At 36.7% G+C, this 21327-nt stretch overlaps 2 protein-coding genes and 1 long non-coding RNA gene across 3 annotated transcripts in view; 1 reads left to right on the top strand and 2 right to left on the bottom strand.

Annotated features, from left to right (window-relative positions):
* Positions 1 to 528: 528 nt before the first annotated feature.
* Positions 529 to 2444, bottom strand: LOC108667972. The gene is made up of 3 exons (XR_001930575.2): positions 2291 to 2444; positions 1129 to 1236; positions 529 to 638 (listed from the first exon to the last, which is right to left on the bottom strand). It is a non-coding gene; the product is annotated as an uncharacterized LOC108667972 (long non-coding RNA).
* Positions 2445 to 6082: 3638 nt separating this feature from the next.
* LOC108667966 (DNA polymerase delta subunit 3) lies at positions 6083 to 15821 on the top strand. The gene is made up of 10 exons (XM_018155078.2): positions 6083 to 6547; positions 10741 to 10796; positions 11179 to 11284; positions 11711 to 11877; positions 12231 to 12311; positions 12766 to 13006; positions 13416 to 13640; positions 13986 to 14070; positions 14534 to 14704; positions 15500 to 15821. The coding sequence occupies exons 1-10, from the start codon at positions 6482 to 6484 to the stop codon at positions 15724 to 15726; spliced, it is 1425 nt and encodes a 474-aa protein (XP_018010567.1). The 5' UTR covers positions 6083 to 6481; the 3' UTR covers positions 15727 to 15821.
* Positions 15822 to 15863: 42 nt separating this feature from the next.
* The window catches only part of LOC108667960 (vacuolar protein sorting-associated protein 13D), a 49331-nt gene continuing 43867 nt past the window's right edge, over positions 15864 to 21327 (bottom strand). The window contains exons 38-43 of the mRNA XM_047884451.1: positions 20873 to 21066; positions 20417 to 20529; positions 19604 to 19744; positions 18835 to 18966; positions 18067 to 18235; positions 15864 to 17492 (exon numbers count right to left, since the gene is read on the bottom strand). Of these exons, the coding sequence (XP_047740407.1) occupies positions 17406 to 17492; positions 18067 to 18235; positions 18835 to 18966; positions 19604 to 19744; positions 20417 to 20529; positions 20873 to 21066 (836 nt within the window). The 3' untranslated portion in view covers positions 15864 to 17405. The remainder of the gene's footprint in view (positions 17493 to 18066; positions 18236 to 18834; positions 18967 to 19603; positions 19745 to 20416; positions 20530 to 20872; positions 21067 to 21327) is intronic.

The raw sequence follows: 21327 nt of genomic DNA, 5'->3' as shown, positions 1-21327 counted from the left end.
GAATCTTTTCTCTGCTTGTCGAGTATTACAAATGCTTTTTCTCTATTATATCTGATCGAATGTCGCATATGTTACATAGACGATCGAAGCTTTACTACTTTGCCAAAGATATACATTTTCACACCTGTTTTTACCGTGTTTGTATGTCGCATCGTGTCAAAAGTAACCCGATTCAATGTCAAGTGAAAAATACATGATCGCATAAGTTGTATCCTACCGGCACTAACTTCAAGTTTGTGAAGCTTTTAATTTCAAATATTATTCTCATATTATTTTACGATTACGTCGGAAAATTTTCAAGGATTTTCTATTTTTTGAACACCCATTTTTTTTATTAAAAATAAATGTTAATTATTAAAATAGCTCTAACAATTTAACTAAAATAAAATAAATAGGAAATTTTTGATAATTATACTTGAACGATTTTATTTTTTTCTGCAAATGCGTTAAATTCAATATTTGTTGTATGCTCCATGGAGAACTTTGAGTTTTTAGGAAAAGAAAAAGTCAATATTAAACTTTCTTATTTACTTGACGTAGTAGCAAAAATTATAATAAATAAATATCTGGAGAGAGTTTCTTGTAACGAAGATTTTTAGTAGCCGAATCAATTGTCTGCCCCAAATCAGCCGAGGAATCTGGCATGAGAAATAATTAAATTAGAATCTAATTAGCTGAAATTAATTTGTATGGAATTTCATATTTTAGAATTAATGATGATTATAGGTTTATGAAAATAATTATTCTGAACATAGGCCAATTCGGTTATGAGTTTAATGCAATGTGTGAGGACTAATCCAAGAGATCCCTGAACTCTGGCGTTATGCGTGAGTCAACAACGCAAATCAACCAGGGGCCGTACAATGAAAAATATTTAAAAGATCGTTACTGCGTTTGAATAAATAACTAAAAAAAACTAATCCAAAACCGCCGTATCCTCCATATTCTCCAGAACCTCCTCCGTAGCCTCCGTAGCCACCATAGCCTCCATAGCCTCCATTTCCTCCATATCCTTCTCCTCCATATCCCTCTCCTCCATATCCTCCTCATCCATATCCTCCTCATCCATATCCTCATCATCCATATCCTCCTCATCCATATCCTCCTCATCCATATCCTCCACCCCACCCGTGGTGTCGGTGGTGTGGTTCACCGTCGGCGCTGGGGTAGGCGTAGGCGACAGGCCCGGCGGCCGCTAGGACCACGTCGCCCCGCACCAGCAGGAGGACCACCTACCTGCAGGCAGACAAAAGGTTTCATTTACTGCTATTTTAGCGTCGTGTATAATTCAAATGCTAGGAAAACATGTGAGATTATCCAATCGGAATGTTCCAGAGTCTGTGTGAATTTGTGTGCAAGCATCTGTATGCATTTGTACATTGATATATCTGTGCAAATATCAGCAATATCTGTGCAAATATTTGTACAATATCTATCATCTGTATGCATTTGCACAGTGAAAAAAAAATTTACAATTGCTGCTTTTAGAAAACGTATAATGAAAACGTCTAATGAAAACGTGATCATGGTAGCGTGAGAAGTCTATGTGGAGGAATGTAGGGCAGGTCTTTGTCAGCTATAATAATTCATAAAATTAGCTGGTTCAATAAATTTCAGAGCGATCATGAATTTCAGAAATCATTTTGTCAGATGGTTTTGTATTTGACTGTCCTGATTGCTAGGTAACAGTGGCACTATAAGTAAGACAACGGTTATTTAACCGTGCACGACACTTATGATAACTAACAAAGTCCAAGAATCTTTAATTTACAGTGAAGTAAGGAAATTATTTTCATGCTTATAAAACAATAATAACCTGTAAATGTTTAGTTTGATGCAGTAATATTCTTGTTGATCAGGTGTCAGGTGAAAAATTATTTCCTCTCAATAAAATTAATAAATTAAATTAAATGAAATTTAATTAATTAAAATTTGTTTATCTGAGTTCGAATATTTTCAACAATAACTATTTGTCCGGCAAAAAAAACTGTGTAAGTCATTGTGAGTCATTTACAAATTGTGTTTTTTTTCAGATGAATCATGACATAATTTGTGATTAATAAAAGTAAATTAAGCATTTTCCTCTCATTTTATACTAGCTTACACATAACTACAGATTGAATGAAAAGGCTGCGGAAGCACGAGAAAAAGTCTTCATATAGGATGGATATACAATGCATTAACATGAGTCTAAAACCAAATTAAAACATAAATTAACTAATAGAAAATTGTTTCATGCGCAAAACACTATAATAAATATATGTTTTCATCAATTCAAAGTAGAACTGACCATAAATTTCGATTCCATGATTATGTCTGGCGGAGTCACCACGAAAATGTGAGAGAGGCGCTTATAGATAAGCCCGACTTAGTAATGCAGTTGTGTGGCAACTTGGCCAAGTCCGCTCGAGTCTTAATGTGGTAATGCACTTGGTGAAGCAGCAGGCACCTGTCTAAGTAGAAGCGCTTCAAGTTCTCACCTTATATACCGTATTACCATGGGCCGGGAACGGCGAGGGACGAGAAAGTTATGAGAAAAAAGATGAAGTTCTCTAACCGCTACACTTCTGGCAGGTACCGGTTTTTGAGCCGGCGCTTCGGATGGAGCAGCGTACTCTATGTGTGTGCGACTACAGCCAGCGAAGCGGACGCTATATTGTACTCTCCACACTTTGATATGCTGCTGCCTGATTCACCAGGAACTGGGTTTTTGAGGTATATAATTAGACTCGAGCCATTTTCCCGAGAGTTCACCAGATAGAATCTCATGAAATTGGCACAGAATTGACAGCATATTTTGTAGACAAAATCTTCTTGTCGGATTTCTAAAACTTCTACTCCCCCCCCCAAATCTACATAAAAAAATTGGTCAAAAATTACCTAAAATGACTGCGGAAAAGTTCACAGCTCAAAAAGTTGCCAAGTCAGAGCAATGCGCTTTATTTCAAACGAAAGATGAAAAAATATAACTCAGTACTCACTGCAGTGAGTGACCGAGAGCGCATTTTCTCGTCGACGAAAACGTGAAGTCACTGACGGACAGACAGACGGACAGACAGACGGACGGACATGGCGAGCACAATAGTGCATTTTTCCATATATGAGAAAATGCGCTGAAAATGGAGTGCGTTTGGGATTTCGAGCGTTTTTTTTTCGGTGGCTTTGAAACTTCGACCCAAACATTGGGGTCAAAGTTGACCCACAGAAGTCGTTTTTGGCTATTTTTCAGTGGATTTTCATCTCTCACGGCCAGACATTTCTGCAAATCTGATGACATTACTGAAGCGCCTCGACGAGACACACTACATAGTTATAGCAGCTTTCCGAAAAAAAGGAAACACACAAAGTTGTAAGCAAAACTTTTGTCAATTTTCTTTCCAACTTTTTTTTCTTTACTACTGTACGGTAAATTTTGTAATTTTTTACAGCTTTCGTCATAAAATACAAGTCTTTGTCTTCATTTTGGACATTTTTTGTTTTATGATCATAGCTCAAATAGAATTCGAGATATGATTTTTCAAAGTTGAAAATAATTGACCAAATTTTCGTCAAAACAACGGAACTCGGGGAGCTTCTCTGAGCGGGTTCAACGTGTTTACTCTTCAGCTTATTGTGCGAGCTACGAATTTTTGGGAAACTTTATGAAAGTTGCTATTAACAGATAATAAAATTGCTCTAATTACTGCGTATGTCACTTCTTTAAAAAATATTTCTTTAACAAACTTTATGCCCAAACTTCAAGCAAAAAATCGAATTTAAGCACTTTTCCAAGCTATCATTTGGACAACTTAATTTCAAGTTAGGAACTTCGGTCTTATATATTTACATGCTTCAGCTTTTTGTCATTAATGTTAAAAAGCTCATCAAAAGAAAAATCACACGTCCCATAGGGAAAAGTTTTCATTCGTCATTAAAATGGCTCCGTGCTCATCACAATTGGATATTTTACTTATTCAAGGCCTTTTATCTCTGCAACGACCAGGATTGAAGAAAATTTAAAGAGAACAAAACTTCCCTTTCAGGGGCCCCAAGTGGTGAGCTCTGGGCCCTCTCGTTCCCCCCGATATTTGCTGTCAAACAACACTAGAGAACAAATTCTCCTTCAACCAATCTCTTAGTGTTTGATTGATAGAGGAAAACTGACACCTAGGTTATTGAGGTTGGGAGTATTTAAACATAGTGGTGGATGTTTGAGGCCAGAGCAAGCATGTCCAACACGATTTTTGAGTGTTGGAAATGCAAATTCCAGCCTCAAACATCCACGGCATCAAAAAAGAATAGGTAGAAAATTGAACATATAGTTAAATATACGTAATTTGCTGTGGTTAAGTTCAAGCCAGGAACAAACTCATATGGCGGCCATCACATAGGCTAGCCAGGATTGGTTTGGTTAGGTTATGTTAGGGTTGGTTAGGTTAAGTCAGGTTAGGTTTGGTTTATAGGTAAGGTAAGGTTAGGATAGGTTAGGCTGGGTTCGGTTCGGTTAGTTTAGGTATTTTGAGCTAGGAAAAATTCTGGTAAGATTGTTTTAGCAAACACTGTAATGGCACACACAGAGGAAAAGGCCACAATTGGGTATTGCTGTGTGTTTAGGAAATGAGTGGCAAGAAGAAGAAGAGAGAAAAGAAAAAAAGGTAAAAATAATCATAACGGCTGATCCGGATATTGAGGGACCGTTGCGGTCTGTGCTGAGGCAAACTTCAGACGCATTCAGTTTCCAGAGTTTTTATGCCAGCAAAAATACATAATAACCCGAGCTGCATTTTCAGGATGAATTAGTGTATCTTCAATAACATCATTTGCCAATATCCATTTCAGATCGAAATTGAAAGTGTTAAATTTTAAAAACGTGAAGGTCCCTCTTACTTTTAATTTATTAATGTGATGTAATTATTGCCGATGAAATTCATGAACTTTGTGATAATCATTTGTCAAAAATTTTCTAGTTTTATTGAAAAATTGCGAACATATTCAATGTAGACGAGGATCTCACGAAGTGAATAAAACATTCTTAATCTTCCCTCATTTTGTCGTTTCGAAGGGTGAATTTTCTTTTTAGTGCATTTTCTCATTTATGGAAAAAAGGCGATATTGTGTTCGCCATGGCCGTTCTTCCGTCTGTCTGTCCGTCAGTGAATTCACGTTTTCGTCGACGAGAAAATGCGCTCTCCGTCACTCACTGCAGTGAGTACAGAGTTATATTTTTGATTTTTAGTGGGTCATCCTTACCCAGTTTGATGAGAAAAAGGGCAAATAAATACAATAAGTGCTACAGAAACTATACGTTTCCGACACGGAATCAGTATACATTACTTTTGAATTCAACTTGAAAAATCCCCAAACCTAAAAATTGATTCACTTTAAAACGCACCAAGGCTGTTCAAATTTACATATGTCAGGCTGTTCGTGAAATATAAATTTTACCTATAACACTTTGACTTCAAGTTCAGTCATTTCCCTTCAGTGTTTCTTAATTAAATGTGTTTTCGTTGAGCCGTGAGGGACATGGGGGACAACCCCCACATCCTCAATAAACAAATAAACAACAACAAATGTGTTTTCCGGTTAGCATTTGAATGTTTAATCACCGAATATCGCCTTAATAGAAGATTTCATTCGATATTCAACTTAGCAGTAGCTGCATTAATTTTATTGATGAAAGTTCAGCCGTTCCCGGATTTATGTTTTCCGTTGACAACTATAACAATGCTGTGCAACACCAAATGTCACCCAATTCGAAGAATTCATTCACTTCTTATTGGTGCAGTGGCCCCATTAAATGCATAGCTATCAGTGTGGCTGTTAAAAATTAAGGTTCTACAATTTTTATTGGAGTTGGTTCAGCCGTTACAATTGAATTTTCGGCAAGAAATTTGATGATTCAACAACAGTTCTATTTTCAAATACTGTTCAAATAAACGTGTATCTAGATTCAAACTGAAATGATATTTGTTGATGTATGCCCATGCTCAAAAAATTTCCATGCGTCTTTACTAGATTCTCAAGTTCATATATGTGAATAGAGGTTTAGATTTGTTTGACGTCACCTCTACGTAGTAAATGGTCAGCTGATGTTGTCATGGTTACGATGTTTTCGCGGGAGAATGTCAACATTAATCTGATTGCAGTTCCAATATCGGATTTGGACAATTTGAGTTTCATTTCAAACTTTCAAAGTACACCTAGTTTCATGGAGTTAAGTTCAATATCTGTAATCCTTTAATGCCGCTGACATACTAATAATAATTTTTACGTTCATTTATGGATGTATACTCGATACATTATCATACATATAATTTCTTTAATAAAACTCCAGTAGCGGAGAGTGTGAGGCTGCCTCAGGTCAGGCTGGGACTGGGAGTGAGACGTACCTAGTCCGTCTACCTACGTTTCTCCAATCCTTCATATTAAACTATATTTCTGTTGAAGTATTAAAGGGTGTTTAAATAAAATTACAAACCTGTATGTTCGAATCACAACCATGGCCAGCGATTTAGAAATGTACATGGAAAACTTGGATGAATTTGTCAATGATGAAAACAAAGTAGTAAGTATTGCTTTTTCTGTTAATTTTCATATCCATGTAGTGTTGTAGACTTGATTGATTTAAATTTATGATGCTCAATTCTCTTGCTGCTAGCATTTGGCTCAAGATACTAAAATTGAACTTTTTTACTGAGAAGTTGTGTCTTTTAAGGTAAATATTTATATTATAGAATAAATTATAGCAAATAGGGTAAACGCGGTATATTCCAACATCGTAGGTAATTCCGTCACCTCTCCAGCTTTTCCTTTATATTAAGCTTTGTTTTAGTTCCATGCGTTCATTCATAGTGACAAAGCAGAGAATTTTTTAAACTCTCTCTAAAGTTCATTTTTGAGTCCCATAAGTAGACCAGTAAAGTATCATGGATACCAGCATTATCATACTTAACAAATTGGTTTAAATCTTGAGTTATTTAGGAAATTAAAAATGAACTGATTTCAAAAAAGCTCTGGTTTGTCACTATGCGTTCATTGATGGTTGAAATGGTGACGTCATACATTTGCGTCCATAGTGGCAAAGCAGAGAGTTTTTTAGACTCTCCTTTGTTTACATTTTTTGCGGGAACTCATCGCAACTGATTTCCGGACAAGCTTCACTGCATCGTAATCCATCCAACGTACCGGAAACCTTACTTTTTTTCTAAATAGTTGGCTGAAGACTGAGAAATATATTAAATGCAAGAATTTCAATCTAAATGTGTCAGCTAGATCTTCTGAAGGCGAAAATTTTGCCGATAATGCGTCGCCGTAGGTCTTTAAATCTTCATTCACTCTCTGCACAGTGGATTTGCGTGTCAAAATACTGCAAAAACACTAGGTCTTGGCCATCTAGTGGGAAAATATTGAGATCCAAAGAGAGACAATGCATGCCACGTGGTGAGATCATAGAAAAATGTGTCAAATTTGACAGTTGACATGGCTCTACCAAATAGTGAATAACTGTTTTTATAGGAAGAATATTATGGTTTGAGACTTTTAAATACGTCTGTGAATATATTAGGAATCCTTCAAGTATACTTGTATTCGCTGATTTAAAGTCGTAAATAAATTAATAGATGATTAAGTTGAGATGTTGGATTTAGACACATGAAAACTAATTCTGACACAACTTGAATTGGACACACACAGATCGTTCAAAGCTTTGTACAAAAATTGAAATTTGCTTAATTAAAAGCCTAATAGCTGTTAATCAAAACGTAATTAAGTAGTGTTCAAAATTCGTTAGTGTTCTAATTTAAAGCCGTGTTGTATCCCAATACAGCTCACACAGCAAACGGAATTCGAACACGTGGATGTCGGCAATACGTATCAGTTAAATTTGAAGCGCTGACGCAATACGACTCACCACGTGTCAAATATTGCCACACAAAGTGATGGAATATAGGGATTTGGTAGGTTTCCATTCTAAAGGCTTTTTAATAAATATGGCAACATTTTGTGACGTTTCATCGTTGCTGACGCGTAGTGAAGTGTTTGGAGAGTCATGTGAAGGCAACAGAACTTACATAGGTAACGCATACGGTTTTTTTTTATAGTTTTTCATTTCTCGATGCGTCCTTAATGTGTCGGAATATACCGCGTTTACCCTAGATCTTATAATTATAAAATCATATAATTATGTATAAATTATAGGATGTAGCAGTTGAATGTGAATTATGTGATTATTCTAAAAAAATTAGGTAATATTTAGATTTGGCTTCTCAATGGACAACTTGAAATATCAGGCAAAAGTTTCCTAAAATCATGGGTTAAAAGGATTGTTTAATAGGTGATTTTCAAGAATTATAGATGAAAATAGGCTGTTCTTGGTTTTCTACTCAATCTACTGAAGAAATTAGAAAAGCCCAGATTCACAGTCATTTTTGTCTGATTTGTAGGTGGCTTTGGCCTAGGGTAAAGGTAAACGCACCATATTCCAACACTGTGGGTAATTCCGACAACTCTTTCCTTTATATTAAGCTTGGTCATAGTCCCACGCATGCGTCAATGGTTAAAATAGTGACGTCATACTATTGTGCGCAAGATTTCCGCAAAACACTAGATCTAGTGTAAAATGGTTAAGATCCGTAGACGCAGAGCAAAGGTCCAAGTCAGCTAGTGAGAACATCAAAACACATATGAAAGTTGATAGTTGACCTTGCTTTACTAAGTAGTGATAAACTGTTTGTGTGGAAAGAATATTATGGTGTGAGACTTTTAAATAAGTCTGGGAATATATTGTGAATACAATATACAGCAAATACAAGTATACTTGTATTTGCTGATTTAAGTGGTAAATAAATTAATAGCTGATTGATTTAAGAGACGGTTTTAGACACATAAAAACTAATTCTGACACAGGGTGTTGGAATTATGACACAGGGTGTCAGAATTACGACACACAGGGTGTCATATTCCAACACAGGGTGTTGGAATTCCGACACAGGGTGTCAGAATTATGAATTACGATTTTGAGGCGCTGTCAGAATTAGTCTCACAATATGCCGCATTTAGTCGCACACAGTGTCGGAATTCAGCAATTTTGTAGATTTGAATTCTAAAGGTTTTTAATAAATATGGCAACAGTTTGTGACGTTTCATCATTGCTGGCACATAGTGTGCTGTTTTGAGAGTGACATAAACCAATCAGAACTCGAGTTGCGCATACGGTGATCTATTTATAGCATTTATTTCTTGCTACGTCCTTTCTTGCTACGTAATTGTACATTTTTATTGCAATCAGGATTATCCGGCATATTTTTCTGTAAGTGGAAGATAAAATTTTACATTTCACTGTTGATTTTGAAAAATCACTGGAAAATATATATATCTTATTTTAAATTTCTATTGGAATATTTGGAGTTTATCCCATTCTCATTCTGTAAAATTTTGCAGAAGCTATCCAACAATCCAGGCTCCATGGTGTTACTTTAAAAAATGAGTTGGCAAGATATGGTTTATTAGCCCAAAATATTAGCCTAAAATAAAAACCTAACCTAACCATATTATATCAAGTTTTGCAAAAAAATTTCCAGCACTCAGCAATGTGGAATTCTAGAGGGATATTAAATTGACCAGTACACATAGCATATTGGAAAGCTGGACCTGAAAGCTTGGAAAGGCCAGGAACTTTCTACTTTCAGTCCATTATATACATATCCTATCCCTTTCCAGCTGTGATTGGTTGATGAGATTGTGATTTTAGCCCCCTTTCAGCTTTCCAGCTGCGATTGGTTGTGCCCATAAGCCCCACCCCCAAATATGGTTTATGTACTACAGTACTGGTTAACTTAATACTCAAACTAAAATTGATCATTACAAACAAAGAGCCTAGAAAATTTTCAGGAAATCCATCAAATAAAATAAAAATAAACAATACCAATTGAACAAGAGACATCCAAACAATTCTATAACAAATCTGAGGTACTATACAATTGAAACAGTTTGTCCACTTTTGATTCTCCTTTTCATTTATAGTCAGTCACCTGGCAGAACACTGTAGGTATCTGAGGTAAGCTTCCCACTTTGGGTGGAAAGCTTTTTTACAAGTGAACTCATTATCTCATTCATAGGTGGTTTTTGCTTGATTAGCCATTTTAGGAGCTGCAGGATTTGCCTTAGATGGATTATATACATGTGTATAAATTTCCTATCTAATTGTCAACAGTACACGATCAAATAGCAAAATTTCCTATTTATTAAAAAATATATGTGATTTTGGAGTTGAAAAATTTCTCTTGTATGTAGAAATTTTCTTTCATGCATGAATGTCAACATGAATTCACTCTTGCTTGAGTGGTTGTGCTAGTCTCCCATTCTTATATTCAACTTCTTAAAACCATCTATGGAAGGATTCCTTTTTGAATTACAGGTTATTGTGGTTGAGCTTTGAGATTTTAGCAAAAATTTAAGATCCTTACAATCTTGAGCGTTTTTACTTCTATACTAGTGGTGTCTGACCAATTTTATATTATTTAGTGTATTTGATGGTGCATTATCACTTGCATTGCATATATTCATTATTTAATTTTCAGAATTGGACAGTTAGCCATTATTTTAATAAAAAATTGTCTCCTAGCTAAAATTCCTTAATTCTTATGGTAACTCAAAGAATGAATTGACTTCTTAGTAGCACAGGCTGCATACTGGCCATAACCTCATAAGAATACCGTACCCATAATTTGTGCATAACTGAATCGGCTTTTCTTTCGCCAGGTGACATACCGATGGCTGAGTATAGCCTTGAAGCTACCATGTGATGTTGCTAAGAGGTATGTATATAATTTCCAGCAATTTTATAGTTGAGCTGACATTATTCTTAATGTGTGTTTTTTTTATTTTTCATTCTGATAATTAGACAAAGTTCATGATCAATGTGGTTTTTATATCAATATCGGTGTAGAATAATTGGCTTTTTATTCTTCAGGCTTTACAAGCGGGCAACATATATTAAATAAGTTTAATATTTTAATATATATAGTTTATCATTAAATCCCACCTAAATGCACAACAGTAGAAATATTTTTACAACTGCCTACTTTTCATTGTTATCTGTGCAAGAATTATTTCAACTCCATAAGATATTTATTTTGATATTTCTCATCATGAATGTTTTATCTCTGAATTCACTATGATGCTCATAATTCTGTGCAGGCTTCTCAATCATTTTGCAGCATCACAAGTGGGTAGCAATAAGCTACATGTGATGTACCTGGTTATTGGACAAACTCTTCTAAAAGATAACATTGAAGGAACTAAGGTTAGTACATATCAATATGAATAGAAAATAAATAGCAAATTATAAGCATTCATTGATTTTTCTCTCAATTTGAAAAAATTATTGAAATTTATAATAATTTATTTTAATTTGGTTATTAAAAATATTTTTGAAGTTTCTGAATGAAATCGTTGTTTGAAACTTTAATCCCATCGCATCAAAACAGAATATAATTTATTTAATTGGTTATAAATGTTTGATGTGTTCCATTGCTGGTAATTCTGTGATCTGTGTTAAATTAATTTTTGTATGCTATAGTTATGAATTTTATTTATTGTTCTCTAATCTTATTATCAGCCCAATGCTGCTTATAAGATTTTTTGTTTAGAATTTATTACTCAAATTTTCTTTGCCTGACTCAAATAGTTGCAAAAAAAATGAAGATTAATATTGGAAGGAATTTTCCAGGTGTGCATTGTACCAGAAGAAAAGCTGGAAAAGTTCAAGGAAAGTCTTGTGTCAGTCTCATGCGTTCATGTGTACAGCATCTGTAAAAGCAAACTGGCTGATGCTTCAGGCCCCCTCTACACGGCTGACTATGACATCATCAGGCAAAACCTTAAAGAATCTGTAAGGTAATAATAATTGCTACCTTCTGCATACTGGTTTGGTGCCCATATTTCTATATAATTCAATCCCATACGCCTTGCCTGATAATTACACCCAAGTCTGATCTTGTACTTATGCATGTATGTACATTGTGATTGCCATGCAAAAGCTTCTCTTGAGAAATTGAGTACAGATTTTAAAATACCATATGTTTTTAAAATGAACTTTGCTCTAAACTTGATCTATCTTGTGTAAATTTGTGCTTGAATGTATGCCATTGAAATATAATTGCTTAATCTAACTATTTAGATTATTTTATCTATGAAAGTATGTACCAACTAGCTTCCATATGTGATTTATTGTATGCTTTCTGTGACAGTTATGGTGGTATTTCTTGTCCAAAAGCAAACCAACGCTCGACGGATGAAATAGCTTCATCTAGGAGCAAGGGCACATACCTGTGAGTTACTAGAGTTCAGTATTTGCTAAATAATTACCTATATTTTATTTATTCTTTCTTTGTTGTTGAAATTTATTTTGGGGAGTAAACTTTGTAACTCTTGAATTCAATTGAAACTCAGTTCAAACAATTGAATTGTACATTGACCTTCATTTATGTTAATGTGTATCAATGAACTTCATTTTATGTTATCAATCTAAAATGTGCTTTTTAGTAAAATATTGTTGAAGCCATTGCCACTTTGAGGTTAGTTATTGAAATTCTGTATTCTAGGATTAAAGTTTATTTATTTTTTCTGAAATGTTCTTATTAGCTCTTTGAAAATTTGCTCGCACGATTATTTTTCAGGCCTTTCTTGAATATTTTCTGGGCTTATTAGTTTCATATTATTCTGTTCAATAAATTTGTCTTTAGTGTATTCTTGCTATGAGTGATTTTTACCTATGATCTCTAGTCCATCTACACCTCAAGACACCAGAAATGCTCCAGACCCTCGTCTTGCTAAGCCCTCAAAAACTTCTCCATCTAAGCCAGTTATCAAAACTTCTCCATCTAAGCCAGTTGTCAAGACGGAAGGAAAAAATGCTGCTGGTAACAAAAACAAAAGCAATGCTAAGAACTCGCTTGCTTCAATGTTTGCTGCGCAGACGAACGCTAAGAAGGATGTCAAGAAAGAGCCAGAGGATGTTAACAAGGTTTGTTTTTACTGATTGATATTTATTATGCTTCAATATCCTGCTCTCATTCTAGAATTTCTATGTTGGCCTAAATCTTTTAGTGCAAAATTCTGGAGAAATTATTTTCTGAGGATATACTGAGAGCTTGCCTTTTGTAAGAGCATTGATTCAACATTTGAAAAGGGGCGTATTTCATCCCTCTGAACTACTTTTTTCCTCAAAATATGTGAAATAAATGTGGATGCAATTGCATTGAATTATTTAATCATTTGTCATATATTTTTTGTCGCTCAACAAATACTGTCACTCTTCATACAATCTTTGAGAATGATATCTCAAATTTAGGGAACTTATTTATATTTCATACATTTCATTCATATACTATATTTCATTCATTGCAATGTTTGTATTTTATTTTAATCGTTAGACCAAGAGTCAGGTGTCCACCAAATCAAAATCAGCAGCACCGAAAAAGCAAAACGGAATATCAAGCTTCTTGAAGGAGGGCGTGGATCCCCGTGACGAAGAACCAAAGCCACTGCAGAGAAGCTCAACTCGTTCAAGTCCAAGAAAACTCGAAGTTGTGAAGACGGAGAAAATGGATGACAGTCCTGAGAAAATATCACCCAAGAAATTGCCAACTCCTGTAAAAGTGAGTAGGCAACCCTGAGTGTTAAATATGATCAATGGTGAAGCGCTTACACAATGCTGTGTATTTAAACAAAAAAACATTTTTGAGCTTAGTTTTACAGCTGAGGTTTTTTTAATGCAATTTAATAGAAGTGCAAATGGACGTTTGTCAAAGCAATTTGCTTCAAAATTTTTCCATCTAATTAACCTAAAAGTTTATGTGAGAAGGAAGCACTTGACTGCTGTACAGGCTTTTTAGAAATGTTTGTGTTTGACTATTAATATCCTTGTTACTCAATCTATAGTAGGTTACCTAATCTAATTGTTTATCAAACTTCAAAACATTAATAGAATATTGTATTTGCAGACGTACGGTCGAGCCAAGGCTAAGCCGGTCACTAAGCCGCACAGGTCAAGGATCCTTCAGGTGGACTCCGACTCCAGTGATGAAGGTGAATGGCGACTGGAAGAACAATAACTTAAGTTGTTTGTAGTTATGCACTCAGTTACGAACGTTTTCCGCTGATTACATTTGTAAAGATATGCATGTTATATGCCATTGAGATGATGTGCTAGCTAGACTATTTTTTGAATTAATAATGGGAATGTTTCTACAAATATCTCTCCTGTATGCGCATTCTTGCTTCTTGGTAAATTTTCTACGTGTCAGGCGAACAATAATTTCTTTTTGAGGTCGTCTGATGAAAAACCGTTTGTTTTGCTAATGAATTTATGATGCCTTCTTCTTCCAACACAAATAAATCATTATATCTGGCGTTCATTTTCAACAGTCAACATTCTATTTTTTCATACGATTGACCGTACATTTTTGGCCGTATCTATTTATACGATCGAAATACCGGCATTTATTTGTACAGTATTTATCTATTAAATTTTGAACTGATTCCTGACCAGAGGGAACAGCGAAGGACTCTGAGGACGAAGAGGAGGATCCAATTCCTCCTTCTCCACCTGCCAACGCCTCAGACGATGAGGACCCTGCGCCCAAGCTGTCCCCATGTAAACCAACCCGCGGCAAGAAGAGGAAGGAAGTCGATCAAACTTACGAGGAAGATGGCTTCATTGGTAAATACAATTCTATGTCTATAACCTATAGTTTTTTACGACAAATACCTATGCAAAGTTAGACGTTTGGTGTATTCTATCCTGTTTTTTACTTGCGTATTAACTAGTGTAATAATATTTTGTTTGTTTATTTATTAATTAGCTTGAACTATTGTAGTTAAATTAAATTTAGGTCGTAAAATGAGGCGAATGCAGTGTTCCATGACAAATTTGTACTCATGAGTGCCTAACGTTGTGTTGTTCTTATGTAACAGTCGGCCGAATTGTCAGGAGCTTCATTCAGCAAACTTTTGAAAAAAAGTCTTTGTTGACATACCACAGATTTTAACTCGTAAAAATGCTGCTAGCCTATAGAGAATGACTATGAACGCCTAAGACGATTGACCATGTTGCAATGTTTAAGCGCTCCTGCGATGTCATTTTAAGTCAAGGTAAAACGAGCGTGACGTGCACGAGGACGAGCATTCTGCTTGCGGGAAGAGCCCCTCAAGTCATAAGTTATGGGACTCTGAACACTAAGACCTTCTAAACTAAATGCACCGACCACCGAAAGTAACAAGAATAGTAGATAGCCGCCGAATTTCAGAGCATTGTTTCGAGGCAAATCGTTATCTTCATTATTTAATTGTACAAAAACTTACCACCATCAACATACAATGAATGCATTACATGTTGGATAAATGTTCAGATTATGTTGTGAACTGAAGTGCCTCATTTCAAATGAATTTATAGATTCGCAGTTGAATTCTGATATCGGCAACGTGGAAGCAATCTTGTGAAACTACTTTTTTTCAGTGACAAAGAAAACGTTCGTGGACGTGACGGACTCGGAGCCCGAGGACGAGGCTCCCCCTCCCGCCAAGAAACCGGACCGCAGTTCTTCGCCCTCAAAAACCGCGACTCGGCCTCCCGAAGAGACGACCAAAAAATCCAAGAAACCCTCGCAGGCTAAAAGCGCCCCCAAGGCATCGCCTGTGAAGAGTAAGCAGGCATCCATCACCAGCTTCTTCAAGAAGAAATAAATCCTAATATATTGTTTGGTCTCGTGCGCGAGACGAGGTTGCAGTAGTTCATCTTTTAAGTATTCTTAATAAATAAAGCGACATTTTCATTTAAATCGGTTTCATATTCCTACTTGCCGGACATTGATATGAAAGGGTAGTCCATTTCAACAATTTATTATATTGAGACCATTGTTGGCTTGCTCTTACTCACGAATATTAGGCCTAATATTCTGATGCAAGATAATAAAGAGTTAACAATAACGACATGCGCGAAGGTAGACTGAAGAAGATCAGGTCCAAGGAAGGCGTCATTATGCTCCTTTGATTATGTAATAGGAAAACATTCGTGCTCAAACTTATTCTTAATACAATTAACGTAGTTACTGGCACTGAACAAACTTCGTCCGAACAAACCGCGTTCCTATTCTTGTGTTGTTAGTTGTACGTCGCAAGAACAAATATTCCCACACTTATGTCCCATTCAAGTCATTTGAATTTCCTGCGTATCAGGCGACATGAGATATGATTAAATATTCTTTACCTGTCTTAGGAGAATGCAGCGCTGAGTAAATTATTTGATCTACTTACCGGTAACTTGAGTTTTTATAATTCTTTAAATTAAGCCAATAGTTACAACAAAAAAATGAGAAATTTACATATTATAAGTAATTGGAGCAAAATTACATCAACCTGGATAGTTGAAAAATTAAACACGTTCATCCCACGATTACAAATTAAAGGTACTTCACATAACCTTAGTGCTTATCATTACACTAATTGCATTGAACTTCAGGTTGGTAGTTCATTAACAGGTAAGCAGCTACGGAAATTTAGACAAGCAGTTATAAAAAATAGAATGATATATAAAATAAGCCAAGTTCTGATCAAATAGTGAATCAAAACCCATAAAGAAGCTTGCAAAAAAGCTGGAATCAGTAATAAAATAGATTAAATTAAACAACACCCTTTTGCAACAAGGTCGGCAGGACTAAATTTTAGCTGAAGAAAACGAATCTCATCAAAATCTAAATGTCATCTTAAAAGTATTTCCTTTCATTTACTAAGCAGGGCGCAAACGCAACGAGCGATCGCGTCTAAGAATATACAGAATGACACGAGGTTAAAAAGATTACAAAGGCACATGTAACAATCCAGTTTGGAAACGCCAGCGCACGTTTCGAAGAGAAAAATGCATATGCATGAATTCTTAAATCTAGACGATTAATATAAGAATATGACTCACTTGTGCAACTTTTGCAAATAACAAATGCATTGGTCAATAAATATAAAATATGTTAGAACGCTACTGGAATTATCAAAGCGCGGATTTGTTATGTAAGTAGGAAAGTTCACAATGATTTACACTACTCGTTCTCCATATGCTCGACAGCTCATTGTAGTTACACTTTTGACGAACATTCGTCATTAATTTCGCTTTCCATTCAGTCAGTAGTAAAACTGCTCCTGGTTGTCAAAGCACAGCATGATTAACGGTCATTAACATCTCCGTCAATATTATATAAAGGCTAAGACCCGACATTCGAGTTTAGTTCTACTCTGGTATGATTAGGTGTCCTATGAGAAGCATGGCAGCTGTTGGTCAAAAATACACGACAACAGAGTGAAGTTCTATCCAGAGGAGTTTGTGTCACACGAGAAGTAAAGCACGGCAACCCTTAAACAAATAACTGATGTCGTTAATCTTCCTCCTCATCCTGGCTCGGCGTGATGGTTTGCCACAACTCCTGGTGCAGTGCGCGAGCGCAGTTAATTTGCTGACTCACCTGAGAACAATTAAAATAACATTAAATACGAATGATTCGCATATTTTTTGCTTTTCTGAGGTAATCGATGTAATTCGATATGACTAATGAGCTTAAGTCTCCTCTGTAACTCAGAAGTAATAATAGTATATAACGAACGAATAAAAGCGCTGCACATTAGCTACTTCGCATTTAAGTTGAAAGTTGCTCTCCACAAATGGCCCATCAAGGTCCATCAAACTGCATGGGTCTCGACTCTAACAAACTACAGACTCACATCGCACACACGATGATAATCACCCACGCTGCTAAGCCCTTACTTTCTCAGCGATGTCCTTGGAGTCACATCGCACCCACGATGATAATCACCCATGCTGCTAAGCCCTTACTTTCTCGGCGATGTCCTTGGAGTCACATCGCACCCACGATGATAATCACCCACGCTGCTAAGCCCTTACTTTCTCAGCGATGTCCTTGGAGTCGCATCGCACCCACGATGATAATCACCCACACTGCTAAGCCTTACTTTCTCAGCGATGTCCTTGAAGTCACATCGCACACACGATGATAATCACCCACACTGCTAAGCCCTTACTTTCTCAGCGATGTCCTTGGAGTCACATCGCACTTTAGGCTTCTTCGAGATGGGTAGTTGGGCGGGCAGGAGGCGCGGGTCCGACGAGATGGTCAGCTCGACGTAGTGACGCTCGCTGGCGTCCGCGGCTGCCTCTGTCACCACCACCGCGCGGCACTCCAATATGTCCCTGACAACGTCATACATAAAACCATTATACCCCCTTGCAACGTCATCCATAAAGCCATTATAAGTTATAACCCTGGTAACGTCATCCATAAAGCCATTATAACCCTGGTAACGTCATCCATAAATCCGTTATATCCCTTGCAACGTCGTCCATAAATCCGTTATATCCCTGGCAACGTCATTATATCCTAGATAACGGGGTATAGCTGTTAATCTGTATCTGTCCATGACATATTATAAATTAGGTTACATCAAGACCATCAATTAGTTTGAAAAAACGTTCTCTGCTAACCAAAAGGATAGCATTAGGAAGCACTAAAGTAAACAACATAGTGAACTAGAGCAAACAACATAGTGAACTAAAGTAAACAACAGAGTGAACTAGAGCAAACAACGGAGTGAACTAAAGCAAACAACAGAGTGAACTAAAGCATACAACATAGTGAACTAAAGCAAACAACAGAGTGAACTAAAGCAAACAACAGAGTAAACTGAAGCAAACAACATAGTAAACTAAAGCAAACAACATAGTGAACTAAAGCAAACAACATAGTGAACTAAAGCAAACAACATAGTGAACTAAAGTTAAGTTGATCAGACGTGTAGGGGGCGGCGAGGACTATGATGGGCGACGACGAGGCGTCCTGCTGACTGAACACGCGCACGCGCTCGCTTGACACCAACACGCGCATGTCCTCCGCGCCCTCGCGCAGCGCCTCGTACGACACCACGCTGTGTTAGCAGAAACATTATCTTCATTGTTTATTATTAAAATAAAGCTCATTACTTGTTCAGTACCGTGATATTTTGCTACGAAAACCACACGGTCACAAAGATGTTCATTATTTCTTCATTACCGATAAATTTGGAAGAGAACGTCAGGGTCAAAAAGATAATGCTCGTCCTTTGTTAATTACCGCGAACATTTTTTAAGAAAACGACACCACGCTATGTGTTCAAAAAAAAAGCATGTTAACAATTTATTCATTGCCGCGGCATTTTGTTAATATTGCAGGGGAAAGTTGAATCCACCGAAGCAAATCTTTCATTTAATTAATAAACACCACAACGCTGCGCAACGAACTTCTTAGTTAACACAGGCTTTTACCGAGAAAATGCTTCAGTAACCCGTACAATCATTTAAAACTTTATTGATATTATGAATGATTAGAACAAGAACATATCCCAAGCAAAGATTGTCAATAACAGAGCTTAACTAAATATCAGCAGACATTTATGTGAGAAAACGTACATTATTACACATAAATACATTATAACGTATAACATTATTTAAGATACATTATAATGTACAACATTATTTAAAATAGATTATAACCTATAACATTATTTAAAGGAAACAAATACTGACATTTCCTTAGCGCTGTAGTTAGGCATAGTCTTGAGCAGAAGTTGGCCTCGCGCTAGGGCCTCATTGTAGCGAGGCAGCAGCCCAGCGAGGCCCAGCACGACGCGTGGGGCACGAATGCGCTGCACCGACCGACTCAGCGGCCTGAAAAGATAACATTCTTACAAAAATCGATAAGGTTCAATAAAAAGTTTGATGAGAAAGCAATAATTGACAAATGCTTGGCTTGATGTGACGGTAAACACAACTCGGAATGCCAATCATAGAGAATTCATTAAAGACTTGAGGGGAAAGAAAGAAATGATTTTAAAATACTCAGCCTCGATTTATCGTAGACGGGAATGACATACAGAAATTTCAAGAGTATCAAAATACTCGCATCCAAAACAATATTATGGTTTCGCGCGGCCTATGTTGACCAATCAAGCCTATTTTATACATGCACGGCAACAGGCACATTTGAGCTATAGAATTACGGAAAAAACAGATTTCACACCGAAAAAAAAATATTTTATTTTAGGTTCTCCTTATAAACGCTTGCTACATAGTCCAAAAGAATTATTCGATCCTTTCTGTCCAGTTTAAAGAAATTAATTGATCCTTAAAAACAAGAAATGATTCAGTAACATAATTCAAGAAATATACTGGTCCCTATTGTACCGAATCACAGAGGTAAATGTTTAGGTGGTCTCTTTTCCAATGACCATGAGGCCCTGATGGATTTTTCGGTAGAAAATATAATTTTAAGAATTGACTACGTAACTCAAGGAATGAAGAAATGATTGTAATGAATTCACAATCAATAAGCATTCTTACGATTTGCTGGTATCCCGCACGGCGTAAGCAGCGCCCGAGAAGAGGTCAAGCATCCCGACGGCGGGCTTAGTGACGGTACCGATCACGCCCTTCGCGAACCCGACGAGCAAGCCCTTCAAACGTCAAAGTTTGAGAGTTATTTTTTCCTTTTCAACATGAATGGTACATTATATTTTATTCAACATTATTCAATGGTATAACTAACCTAACTTACTATATGGAACAACTTTCAATAGTGAACATTCGGCGAGTAATTGTACAGCATTGTTCATTATTTGCAAAAAAAAATCAGTTTGATTCGCCCATTTTTAAAGTACTATTGTAAAATAACTAGCATTAATAACTTGTTGTTCGATGCACTCACCGGCGCACCGTCCTGCTTCACGCCTGCGTACATCTGATGCACTCACCGGCGCACCGTCCTGCTTCACGCCTGCGTACATCTGATGCACTCACCGGCGCACCGTCCTGCTTCACGCCTGCGTACATCTGGTGCACGATGCTCGTGGCGCCGCCGTAGATGCCGAGGCCGAAGCCCCTGACGCCGTTCAGGAACTGGTCGCCGCCGTCGCTGCGCAGCGCCAGCCGCTGCCGCATCGCCTCGTGCGCCTCGTCCATCGTCACGAGGCCCAGGCCGTCCGAGAGCGAGCCTTATCAATGTCATATTTATCATGAGAAATGCTTACATTTTTTACCGTTTTGGATACCTGGTGCAGGTGAATGTGATATTTATCATGAGAAATACTTATATTTTTTACAGTTTTGGACACATGGTGTATTTTTTATCGGAAAATAAGATGAAGTAATCTGAAAAAAAACACTACCTACTAAATTATGCATGGGAAAATAACAATTTGTTTATTTAGATAATAGGGATTGCCGATGGATTTAAGATAAAAGCAGATAGTGAA

This window comes from Hyalella azteca, unplaced genomic scaffold (assembly GCF_000764305.2).
Source record: "Hyalella azteca isolate HAZT.00-mixed unplaced genomic scaffold, Hazt_2.0.2 contig1933, whole genome shotgun sequence".
Taxonomy (NCBI): Eukaryota; Metazoa; Arthropoda; class Malacostraca; order Amphipoda; family Hyalellidae; genus Hyalella; species Hyalella azteca.
Note: the sequence above shows the minus strand (reverse complement) of the source record. Positions and strands in the feature narration are given on the sequence as shown.